General features: G+C 37.3%; 1 protein-coding gene across 1 annotated transcript in view; it reads right to left on the reverse strand.

Annotated features, from left to right (window-relative positions):
* Positions 1 to 580: 580 nt before the first annotated feature.
* LOC128983192 (mucin-2-like) overlaps positions 581 to 13,445 on the reverse strand; it is a 150,241-nt gene continuing 137,376 nt past the window's right edge. Inside the window, exon 7 of the mRNA XM_054402384.1 lies at positions 581 to 5,741. Within this exon, the coding sequence (XP_054258359.1) occupies positions 4,435 to 5,741 (1,307 nt within the window). The 3' untranslated portion in view covers positions 581 to 4,434. The remainder of the gene's footprint in view (positions 5,742 to 13,445) is intronic.

Consider the following 13,445-nt stretch of genomic DNA (forward strand, 5'->3'; position numbering starts at 1 on the left):
TTGAAAATCCTCGTCCAGTGGTTGGTTTAGAAGTCCTTTTAAACACACTTCACCAATACTTTACATTTGTCCCTGGCACAATAGTTTGTTTTTTAAGGTTTTACACTTAAATTTGGTCTTGGCGTACTTTTTTACCAAGGCAGACGGTGCACCGGGCCTTTGCACTGGGAGGCTGGATCAGTGGACTCTATGGTTGGACATTTCCATCCAATTGACTTACAGATACTAAGTTTTTTTTTGGCAAACTTTCAATACTATCAAAATTATAAATAATAAAGTTATTAATACTTATTATGATAATAAATCTGAGACACTACTATTTGCACGGAAGTACACTAGACCCCCAATAAACACTGTACTGGTAACATAAGCACGTGGGTGGGGGTATGCCAGACCCAGGGGGTGATAACAGGTCAATGACTCTGTCAAGACTAACAACTCTGCGGCCAGAGCTGCTCACCAGGGTTGCCACTTGAAAAATTATTAAAAATTACCATTTTTATACGCACGAGCGTATTAGGGTTTACATGGGAAAGAGTAAAAAAACAACAATTTCAAGCTAGCAATTATTTATTTTATGTACAATAATAAACTTAAATCTGTAAAAAATCTGAAGCAAACAACAATGAAATTACAAGGCACTGAAATTAAATAATTTATTGCCCTGATTTATATATGAGACTATACAAAGACTAGATTTATAATACTCACTACATGAGAGCATGCATAATTACGCATGTTTTTTTATGTTTACAACAACATACTTATTAAAAAAGAACATCATTTGATTTTATTAACTGTTAAAATTTTTGATAAAAAATATAGTATAATATTAATTTACTAAAATGAATGTGACTTGCAAAATATAATTTTACTATTAACTACTTGATTCGGATAACTACGAAACCTTCAACCACTTCGATTGACAGATTTGACAAGAAAATAAATTGTTAAATGTCAAAGTTACTTTGGGACTTTATGCCACATCATGTGTCATTTAATTATTTCACATTACTTTTTAAGAGTCAGCATGAGTTAATAGTTTTGCATTGTTGATGACTGTCAGATGCCAGGCTAAACAGTGGTTGTCCTAGCGCCGATCAGCAAAAACATGCGTTTTCGTTGAAGCACTGTAAGCTTTATTACTGAGCAGAAAATTTTATGTGGTTCTTAAATATATTTTCCGTAAGAATTGCTTTTTGGATTTTTAAATTTTTTTTGAGAGGTTGAAAAAAATCACGTTTTAAGTCAATATATTTATGTAGTTTGACAAAATAATATCAATTAAAATTTAAAAGTAGATAACAAAATCAAATCTGCTGTTTCAATAGCTTTAAAATAAGATATTTTGCAACTTTTTATAAACAATGCTGTAATATGCTTCAACCATTAACATTGCCGTTATGGGCATAAAATCCAAGCTGGCCGGCGGTCTTGCCGACTCTTAATAGATTTGCCATCCTGATGGATCATCTACAATATGACAATATGTGTTGATGTATGTTTCGTACCGTTTATATAAAAGGTGTTTATTATTTGTTTCTTGTTTTTTAAGTAATGTTAAATGTATTTGAATAAATAATTAATTGTACTCTCGTTTCTGACAAAAATCTTAAAAAAGAGTAAAATTTATTCAGCATAATTAAATGCACTGTATAACCAACAAGAAGCCTACATCAAAACAATTCAGATGTGACAATAGGATGAGACGTCAAGCCTTGCACTGTTCTCAGTCAGTGCTGAAATTCTAAACCTTAGTATGTATTGTGTTTTTAATTTCAAATGTAAAAAAAATATATTTAAATTTTAACGGGGAGAAAAGTAACAAACGTTTGTTTGTAAGAGACATATTTGCAATATTTGGAGGTTAATAAAATGTTAACAAATGATTTGTCATGGAATTCAGTGCTTCATTTGCCTATTGAAGGATACCTCAACTAGGTATTAAATGTGTTTTTTCCAATGTTCACCTATGATATAATTAATACAGTATTTAGTTATTAACTTAATACCTTGCATTATTGTAAGCACAGTAGAACTCCGATTATCCGAATCAATAGGGACCATACCCCATTCGGATAATCAAAAATTCGGATAATCAAAAATTCGGATAATCAAAAATTCGGATAATCGGAGTTTTACCGGAATTCCGGAAATTTTAAAGAAAGATCCTCATTTTCAGTACTTAGTGAACTTTATATTAATAATAATTTAAATCAGAACATTATTACAGTTTACAATGCTCATAGTACAAGTGTTCTATACATGTTATTAAGTCAATAGGGTTCCATCAAAGTCCAAAATTGGCTAAATGTGTTTAATAACAATTTTTTGATATTTTGCAAAACTTGTTACTGTAGCTTTACGTTTTTAAAATTGTTGAAATAAGCGATTCGGATAATTGGAGATTCGGTTAATTGGAGTTCGGATAATTGGAGTTCTACTGCAATAGACTTTAGGATAAGAAATTCTTAACATTTATTTGTAATAAAAAAAGTCTCCTTTCCAGTATGGAATTAATTAATTGTTATACTTTGAACTTTAACAAATTGTATAGCCTATTTCAAAATACAAGGGGCATCCAGAAAGTAACAGACGTTTTGCATTAGTGCTGCTAGGAATGGTGATATTGCTACTACCTTAGTATCAGAGCGTTCCTACACTCTGACTCAGTACGCACATCATATCTCACTTACTTTGTCTGCAGTGTGCAGTGGCGTGTTAAAATCAATCCCAGTAAAAAAAACCTTTTTAGTTTTAAAAACCCCACCCGGTCCTAGGGTTACTCCTGGAAAATTATTACAAATTAGATAAATATGTTAATGTTAATGTTTACGCTTTTTTAAACCTGAATTTGCTTTGTCGATTTATATTTTTTGCAATATTTAAAAATGTGAATGTTAATACTGTACTACTGTGTCCAATGACATAGTGTGACTTTTAAGTTTTACATTTTTACCAAACGATCCAAAAAGATGTGGTTATTGTGGGCAGAACTCCTAGACAAAATTCATTAATTTTTCCAGATTTACCGAAAGAAAAACCTGGTTATCCCAGGCATGATTTCTAGCTGCCAAGTGTACCTTTTACTCGGGGTCTGCGGGTACTCCATATTTTTGAGTCTGGTCGGACCAACAGTTGGCACGAGAGATCTGTACGGACAGAAAATTATCATCCGGCCAAGCTTGGAACGAGTTGAGCGCAAATTTCTGCGACCCCGAAAAACATTTATGAAGATTCACAATCTAAAATTGACTATTTTACCGTGATCATGGGAGACGAGGATGTCCCGTTACTGCAGAAGATGTTCAAGACTTTTCATTAACCTTGGAAGATGTGCATGATTTTGCAAAGACCATGGATGATGATCTCGATTTTACCGTGATCGCAGAGGGAGTTTACATATTAGCTGTGACCACGGACAACGATCACAATTTCACTGTGACCGCAGACTTAAACAGGTTTTACCCAGTGCAATTGAAAAATTCCTGCACAGTTCCTCATTGTCCTGGCTCAAGCCCCCCATTGCCCATATTGATGGACGCCCATGGCGCACGCTTTAGTAGCCGGATGCGTAATGAGCCTAGGAACGCTCTGATGCCGGCGAATGCACTGCTCTAAGCAGTGCCAATACTAAACTCTGCTACTCTCTGGACGGCCCTCGTAGCTTTACCGTTACATCCTTAATGTAATTTTTAATTTATATTCTAAGGCATTGCAAGAAGTAATAATATACATAGTATATAGAAATAAAAAAGTAATATTTACAAAATATACAAAAAGATATACAATAAAATTTAATAATAAATATATTACTCTCGTCACAATAAATAATACTTAATGATAGAGGTATTACAACATCATAATAACTTGTAAAACTAACAGTTAAAAATAATCTTTGTTTATGAAATCTGTTATCTTATACAAAAGTTCAGCTTTGATTAAATAATATCATACGATCAAGATTTAATGGAATGACAGATTATAGGATTTAGTCTACAAAAAAAAACTTTGACAGATTTATTTTCAAATCATCCTACTGATAAAATAACTTGAAAATACAGTAGTCTGTATGCTATGTTAGGATACTTAGTCATAAGAAATTTTTTGTCAGTACTTTGGCTTTGAATATAGGATTGAGGTTAGGAATCAAATTGTTTGCAAAGTGGTTATATGCATAGTAAATATTATAACTTTAAAAAGCCTACAATTCTAATAACATAACACAAAAAATATAACGTTATTTTAATGATAATTGTTGAATTGAATTGTACCAAACCAACGTATTGAACAATTTATTGAAAATTAAAATACTATTCAGCCTTTCTTTTCTTAATCTATTTTACTTAAGCTTTTGACATAAAAAAAGTTTTGCCATAGGTTCAAACATTTTAAATTTCTATTGAATATTTTTAACATAATTTACATGCCCAACTATAATGCTGTTTCTAATGTCGGACTAATTCTGTTTTTATCCGTTGGGCTTGCTCTGTGGTTATCAAAAGCTTTGCATTGTTGATTCACTAAGGCACTGGATTTAGGAATTCCCCCACTATAACCTGGTGATCTATTTTCTCCAGACATATTCTCTAGAGTTTTTCGATCGGATTGTTCATCGTCTTCTCGACAATCTTCTGGGATTGTCGAAGAGAGAATATCCGATTTCCACGATTTTGGTTTTACTGGCGACGTTCGGTTTTTTAATCTTTCAACAGCAGATCCACTTGAAGGTGTTGTACCCCAGTTGGCTCGAAGAAGCAGTTGCTTAAAATCGTTTCGGGAAGTGGGCTGTACTTTTCCAAGTCGATCAGAAGCAAAAGACGAATGTTGAGGAGAGGAAATCCTAGCATCCTGTGAGGGAGGATCTCTCGGGGCAAAGACATGTTGCCTGACAGGACTCTGAGGGGTGGGAGAGTTCCTATGAGACATCCGAGGCAGAGATCTGTAGTCAGGGTAGCTGGGAAACTGGTTAACATCCAGCAGAGGGGAGGGTGATCTGGTCCTCTGGTAATGACCTGATGGACTTAAATTTAAATAGTCATAGGAAGAAGGGGACTTTCTAAGGTTAGGAACTTGAGAAGCAGGAATGGCTTTGGGCCAGTTTGGCCCTTCAGGAATAACTCTGAAATTTTTTTCAGGTGTTGAACTACCTGAGCCAGGAGCAGTCCTAGCATTCCTTTCTATGAGACTCATTTCAGGAGTAGAACTTCTAGAACTAGGCGAGGCTCTCATTAGTCTTTCAGCATAAATATTTTCAGGAACATTTGATCGAGGGTCTCTCAAATATCTTTCACTAATAATAGGACTTATTCTTTGTTTCACAGAGTTATCTGGAGTTGAACTTCTTGAGTTGGAGTTCATCTTGAAAACGTTGTCGCTAATAGGTATGTTGGCTTTACTGTTCATCAGCCTATTGACTTCCTGTGTCTTAGCTGGAGCCGTCTGGACCGCGGAAGACTGTAGTTTGGAGATCTTTTCAGTCAGTGTTGGAGAGCAGTTGCGCTCACGAAGCTTCATGATCTTCTTCTTGGACTCGTGTATGATGGCGTAGAGGTCCATCGCATTGCGAGACGGCTGGGATGACACAGGAGTGTTGATGGGTGATAGGTTCATGCTAAAATCTAGGTTGGAGCTGGTGTTAGGTTTGGTGGGGGTGGAGCTCAGCAGGTGTGAACGTGCAGGGCTGACAGTGGACATCTGCTTTACTGGTGTAGAAACATTCTGCTCTGGCAAAGAGCCATCTGAAACATTCAAGTCATTGCAATAACTGAATAGAATAATATAATAATTCCAACTAGTGTTATAACTAACATTAGAGAGTAACTTTTTAATAGAGAGTAACTTTTTAATTCAATATTTAGAAGTAATGAAAAAGTGTTGATATTTAATATATTTCATTTTGGATAAAAGTGGTTTGTACGCCACTGAAGAAGTTACATGTCTAGCATGATAGTGGTGTTTAGTTGTGCAAATTCAAATGAATAGGGACTATTAAAATAAAATGTTTAATGTTTCAAAAACAGTATTGCTTTAACTAGAGAAATTCTAAACTGATTCTACAGCACATCCCTGCTGATTCTTTGTTGTGGAATAATTAAAATAAAGGTTAATAAAGGTTTAAAAGTTTATCTCAAAGCTTTATCAAAGTTTATCCCAAATTAAAATCAATAGTTTGAATGTTGTATATTCTTTTGTTATAGTCACAGAAACCAAGCAGAACATTTACAGTTATACTTATAAGTACCATTGCTTAAGTGCACTTACCTTGATATTAATAACACAGACAGCCACCATTAAGTGCAAGCAACACTCAAGCCGTGCAAATTTCTAAGCTGTGCAACTATAAGTTAAGCATTGCACAAATTCACAACAGATTACAGTATTGATTTTGGAAACAAATCATGAATGACTAATTCTGATGCAATCAAACAGAAGAGGATTTTGTATGTAATAAGTCTAAAGTGTAATTAAGATTTCAATTTACAATATAAAAACTGATTAAACTACTAAATTTGATAAGATTTTGAGCAGTGATTTGTTTGAAAACAGAATATTACACTTATGAAACTTTTTCAATCACAAAACCAAAACCCAAACTACAACCTTTAACGTTTGTTTTATTTTAGACATATAACTTTCACAGGGTGTCTAGTTTATTTCCATTATAAAATTCAAGACTAATTCCAGACTTTTCAAGACTAATTCCAGATTTTTCAAGACTAGTTTTTTCAACAATTAGTGGGTGTTGATACCAAAATGTATCGATTCTCGATTCTTTTAATAGCTTAAACAAATTTTCTAAATAATACTACACCAACCCCTGTCTTTGTCATAAAGTAGTATTATGATAATGTGGTGTTTTCAAGTAAAGAAATTATGCAGCAATAAAAAATTCTAACCAGCAAATTTGGTTTTTTTATCATGAAATCTTCCGCATACCGTACGTTTAGACATCATCATTGCAATCACGGCATAATCATGAACATTTCCCGCGGCCTTGTAGACATCAATGACATCATCGTCGTCTCCCGCGGTCTCGGAAACGTCATCGTCATCATCCGTGATCGCGGCAAAATCATGAACAATTCCCGCGGCTGTTTAGACATCACCTTCATCTCCCGCGGTCACGGAAACGTTATCGTCGACGTCCGCAATCACGGCAAAATCATGAACATTTCCCGCGGCCGTGTAGACATCATCGTCGTCACCCGCGGTCACGGAAACATCATCGTCGTTGTCCGCGATCGCGACAAAATCATGAACATTTCCCGCGGCCGAGCAGATACCATCGTCGTCTCCCGCTGTCACGGAAACGTCATTGTCGTCTCCCACGGTCACGGAAACGTCATCGTCATCTCCCGCGGTCACGGAAACGTCATCGTCATCTCCCGCGATCACGGAAACGTCATCGTCATCTCCCGCGATCACGGAAACGTCATCGTCATCTCCCGCGGTCACGGAAACGTCATCGTCATCTCCCGCGGTCACGGAAACGTCATCGTCATCTCCCGCGATCACGGAAACGTCATCGTCATCTCCCGCGGTCACGGAAACGTCATCGTCATCTCCCGCGATCGCGACAAAATCATGAACATTTCCCGCGACCGAGCAGATATCATCGTCGTCTCCCGCGGTCACGGAAACGTCATCGTCATCTCCCGCGGTCACGGAAACGTCATCGTCATCTCCCGCGATCGCGACAAAATCATGAACATTTCCCGCGGCCGAGCAGATACCATCGTCGTCTCCCGCTGTCACGGAAACGTCATCGTCATCTCCCGCGATCACGGAAACGTCATCGTCATCTCCCGCGATCACGGAAACGTCATCGTCATCTCCCGCGGTCACGGAAACGTCATCGTCATCTCCCGCGATCACGGAAACGTCATCGTCATCTCCCGCGGTCACGGAAACGTCATCGTCATCTCCCGCGATCGCGACAAAATCATGAACATTTCCCGCGACCGAGCAGATATCATCGTCGTCTCCCGCGGTCACGGAAACGTCATCATCATCCGCGATCGCGGCAAAATCATGAACATTTCCCGCGGCTGTTTAGACATCACCGTCATCTCCCGCGGTCACGGAAACGTTATCGTCGACGTCCGCAATCACGGCAAAATCATGAACATTTTCCGCAGCCGTGTAGACATCATCGTCGTCTCCCGCGGTCACGGAAACATCATCGTCGTCGTCCGCGATCGCGACAAAATCATGAACATTTCCCGCGGCCGAGCAGATACCATCGTCGTCTCCCGCTGTCACGGAAACGTCATTGTCGTCTCCCACGGTCACGGAAACGTCATCGTCATCTCCCGCGATCGCGACAAAATCATGAACATTTCCCGCGACCGAGCAGATATCATCGTCGTCTCCCGCGGTCACGGAAACGTCATCATCATCCGCGATCGCGGCAAAATCATGAACATTTCCCGCGGCTGTTTAGACATCACCGTCATCTCCCGCGGTCACGGAAACGTTATCGTCGACGTCCGCAATCACGGCAAAATCATGAACATTTCCCGCAGCCGTGTAGACATCATCGTCGTCTCCCGCGGTCACGGAAACATCATCGTCGTCGTCCGCGATCGCGACAAAATCATGAACATTTCCCGCGGCCGAGCAGATATCATCGTCGTCTCCCGCGGTCACGGAAACGTCATCGTCGTCTCCCGCGGTCACGGAAACGTCATCGTCATCTCCCGCGATCACGGAAACGTCATCGTCATCTCCCGCGGTCACGTACGCGTCATCGTCGTCGTCCGCGATCGCGGCAAAATCATGAACATTTCCCGCGGCCGAGCAGATACCATCGTCGTCTCCCGCTGTCACGGAAACGTCATTGTCGTCTCCCACGGTCACGGAAACGTCATCGTCATCTCCCGCGATCGCGACAAAATCATGAACATTTCCCGCGACCGAGCAGATATCATCGTCGTCTCCCGCGGTCACGGAAACGTCATCATCATCCGCGATCGTGGCAAAATCATGAACATTTCCCGCGGCGTCGTCGTCTCCCGCGGTCACGGAAACGTCATCGTCGTCTCCCGCGGTCACGGAAACGTCATCGTCGTCTCCCGCGGTCACGGAAACGTCATCGTCGTCGTCCGAGATCGTGGCAAAATCATGAAAATTTCCCGCGGCTGTTTAGACATCACCGTCATCTCCCGCGGTCACGGAAACGTTATCGTTGTCCTCCGCGATCGTGGCAAAATCATGAGAACATTTCCCTCGCCCGTGGAAACATCAACGTCATCTCCCGCGGTCACGGAAACGTCATCGTCATCTCCCGCGGTCACGGAAACGTCATCGTAGTCTCCCGCTGTCACAGAAACGTCATCGTCGTCTCCCGTGGTTTCAGAAACGTCATCGTCGTCGTCCACTATCGCGGCAAAATCGTGAACATTTCCCGAGGCCTTGTAGACATCATTCGCGGTTACGTAAACCCAAGACGACGATCGCGGCAAAATCATGAAAATTCCCGACTTTGAAATCAAATTTAAGACTAAATCCCGACTTTCAAGACCATTTTTTAATTCAATACTAATTCCCGACTTTCCCGATTTTCCCGACTACTAGACACCCTGCTTCAAGTTACATAATGATATATCAGGCCAATGTTTGAAAAGTCCCATTGTTTTATTCTGAAATTCAAACCAGAAACTAAATCTGGTGAGGAAGCCTAATCTGTCCAAAGCACCCCAGCAATCAGTAGATTATAATAACTCATCAAGCTCAGGTGACAGGGATTATGTTTACCTTTTTTGGCTTCTTAATCTGGTAATAAAATATCAATCCTCCTAAGCAGATCAGTGCCAAACCATGTCCCCCAGAAACCACCATGTTAAGTTACATAACAAGTAGAATAATATAATGACTGTAAAATATTGGTTTGTAGGAAATACTTTGAAAACTTTACTAAAATCAGAATTTATGAAAAGTTATGCTAAGACCAATTTGCATTATTGTTTTCTGTTTTGATACAAAGGAAAAATTAACCTTTCAAAAAACAATTGTCATTTAAATTTGAACATTACTATTTACTACATAAATGTATTTATGCTCTATAGGTACTACAAATATTTTTTTTTTAGTTTGTCTATTTTATACTTAAATAATAGAATCTACTGATGAAACCCCTGTTATCATAAACACTTTATATCTTGCCAGATCCTAACGTGAACACAAGGTAATTGAATGCTTGGGAAACAAAGGGATTTATTGTAAAGTGTAATATATTTCAGAGATAAAAAATCAACTTAGAAAAATATATACAAAATATAAAATATCCATATCATCCAAGAAACACCTGTCCATTTGCTTTCTTCTTCAAGGCAATCTTTTATAGATAACAATGTTTACCCTTGGATTTTGTACAAAATAATTTGTATTTAAATAACTCAAAAAAACTAAGAGGATTCTCCCAGTCAGTTGTGGTTGTGGGTGACTAATTTGTATCTGTTTAAACATAAGCTATCACATTTTGAAGATGTAACACCAAATGTACCGGTAGTTAATATCCACCAACAGTTAATTTATTCCAAAACCAATTAGCACTTAATGTAAAGGTTGTTGAATTTTATAATTAAATTTCAATTAAAAACATACATTTGGAGTACTTTTGGTACTTTTTTAGTTGTCAATTAGTAAGAGTTAGGAAAATGTAATTTTAATTTTAATCAAAGTTAGTTTTAAAACATATATATTTTTAGGAGCCACACCAAAGCAAAATCAGCCTAACTTAAATGTTAGAAACCCAAAGAAGGAAATATGTACAATTGGAGAAAGCAAAAAGACAAGTGAACTACAAAGAAAACCCATGCTCTCATTCATATACACACTATACATATTGCAACATGAGGAAAACCTAACTTATATATCAAATATCACAAAAGAATATTATTACTAGCAACAATAAAATATAAAAGTATCATTAGAAAATATTAATAACAAATAAGTTTTTTGAAAAAACAACTTTGAACAATGCCCTTATAGTGATGTATAGACATGGAAATTCATGTAAATAATTGAGAAAAACTATATCTATACAAATCCTGTTTGACATTACACACCCATTTGAAAGGTAAAAACTAGTTTAGAATTTATTCATAGGGACTTTGTATGAACATCGTCAATATCCAATATTTTCCTTTTTTATACAGACGGATGGTTTTTGTTAGTTTCAACAAATGTTTCAAATATATCAAAATAAAAAAAATAGTTTATTATTTGGTGGTTGAAAGTAATCCGGTGAATGTAATATTGATTATAGGGCAACTAGGCCTATAATATAATATTAGGTTAAAATAGACCCCATTGCGTCCCCATCTCAATTAGTAATGGTAATAAAATATACCAACTCTTAAAATAATCAAGTTTGACATAAATGTATTTATTTGATCATAAAATCAGACAAATTTTCAAAATGTATTTCTAAGTGACTCATAAATGTAAAAATGAAATATGTGGCACCTAAGCCAATTTTTATGAAAAAAAATTTCAGATATTTTGCATTGTGGAACATAGTCAAGCAGGTGCCGGATGTGCAAAACAAACCATGCATATCAGAATCAACACACAGACTAAAGGCGGTGACACACTATCGATCTTTTCCCCGATCAAGACCCCGAACCGAGCAGGGAGAAGGGAGAAGGGAGATAAATATCAGCAAAATTTTACTCCGAACATTTCCCCGAACATGACCAAGACCAGACGAATTCTACCGAGCGCGGCAAAAGGAAGTTTGGAGAGAGATAGAGAGTGTGTGCGAGTGAGAGCGCGGAGACAGTGCCGTGGAAGAGGGAAAAGAGTCAAAAAGCCAAAGCCAAAAAGTTTCTATAACATAAAAATTATTGTTAAAAGTCGCATTTTGAAAACTTGTCGCAAAAATAAAATATTCTAGAAAGGATGCTTAGTTATATCTATTGATTTCTATTGGTTTTATTCATTGAAATAACGTTACAGAATGATCATTTTAATTGCCTTTAATAATATTAATGTTTATATTATTTTTGAAAGAATTTAAGTCAACATCAATTACTTAATTCAACCTTAATATTATTGATATAATTGATTTAACGGTTTCTACACTTTCAACCTTGACCAAACAAACCACAAACATTACATCTTAAATGATTATAATATATAACGGCAACATATTACCCAACATTTATTTATTTTACCAATTAAAGAGTTTAATTGCCATATTAAATCAGAACTATCAATGCTAGCGCAGGCGGCCGCTCGGTGCGGCGCTCGCGACGATGTACGGGGCAAAAATGTACCGTGACACACTATCGTACATCGGACCGTACATCGGACCGATCTTTTCTTTGATCTTTCGCCAAAAAACCGCCTCCAGAGCGCTCGTCTCCCTGCTCGGCCTGATGTCTTGTTCGGCGTCTTGATCGGTGTACGGACCCGTGACACACTATCGAACATCCTCCCTTCGACCTCCCTTCTCCCTTCTCCCTGCTCGGTTCGGGGTCTTGTTCGGGGAAAAGATCGATAGTGTGTCACCGTCTTAAGGCTTACAGATAAAAGTTACATGTACAATCTAACTAATGACACAACTATGAGCAAACATCAGTTAGAAATCAGTCTGTTCATAAATAGCATAATTGAATAATCAATTGTAGCTAAGACTTCGTGAGGAACAAAATTGTATAAAGCATGATGCACTTTTTCTTTCAAAAAAGGCAAATACTCAGTCAGAAATGTGATAAAACAATAACAAAAATGTAAGTAAGATATAAAATAGGACTCTCAATTTACATAAGGGTGATTTAACAGTGATGTTCGACAAATCAAATACATATCGTGTACTTTCATCTACATAGTAAAAAGACCTAGCCTACTAATAATAGTTGACACTACATCAATTAATTGAAATTTAAAAAATAATACTATATTTAACTTTAATCATAATTTTATGTTTTGTGGATTAATGTAAAACCAAGTTTTTTTTTTCAATTTCCCAGTGATGCGAATCTACACAAAAAATAAACATGCAATGTTTCCTCAGTAAAATTTTAAGTTATTAATTAATGAAAAACATTACTAACATTCTAAGAAACCCAACAAATTACAGCCCTAACTGGTAGTGTAAAATCACAGCTTTACATTGAAATGTAATTCAGGAAACAAGTAAAATGAGTAATTCTGAACAAGTAAGTAGGCCTATATCCATACAAAATAGGATGAACAAAATCAACAAATATATTAATTTACACAAGGATTAGTAAACTTTTTATCCGTCAAAAACTACAGATTGACAAGAACCTGACACTTAAAATTGCAGGATAGGATATTTAATATACGGTGTAAAAAAAATTGAATCTACAGTTCCGCTGTTAAGGAAAATTTTCTGTCTCTTCGTCCTTAGTTCAGATAGAGGTGTAGGTAATTTGAAGTCAACTATGATTAGGTTCAGGCCAATTTTCTAC

Source organism: Macrosteles quadrilineatus, unplaced genomic scaffold (assembly GCF_028750875.1).
Source record: "Macrosteles quadrilineatus isolate MER2022 unplaced genomic scaffold, UCM_ALF_1.0 Scaffold_1__1_contigs__length_201487025, whole genome shotgun sequence".
Classification (NCBI taxonomy): domain Eukaryota; kingdom Metazoa; phylum Arthropoda; class Insecta; order Hemiptera; family Cicadellidae; genus Macrosteles; species Macrosteles quadrilineatus.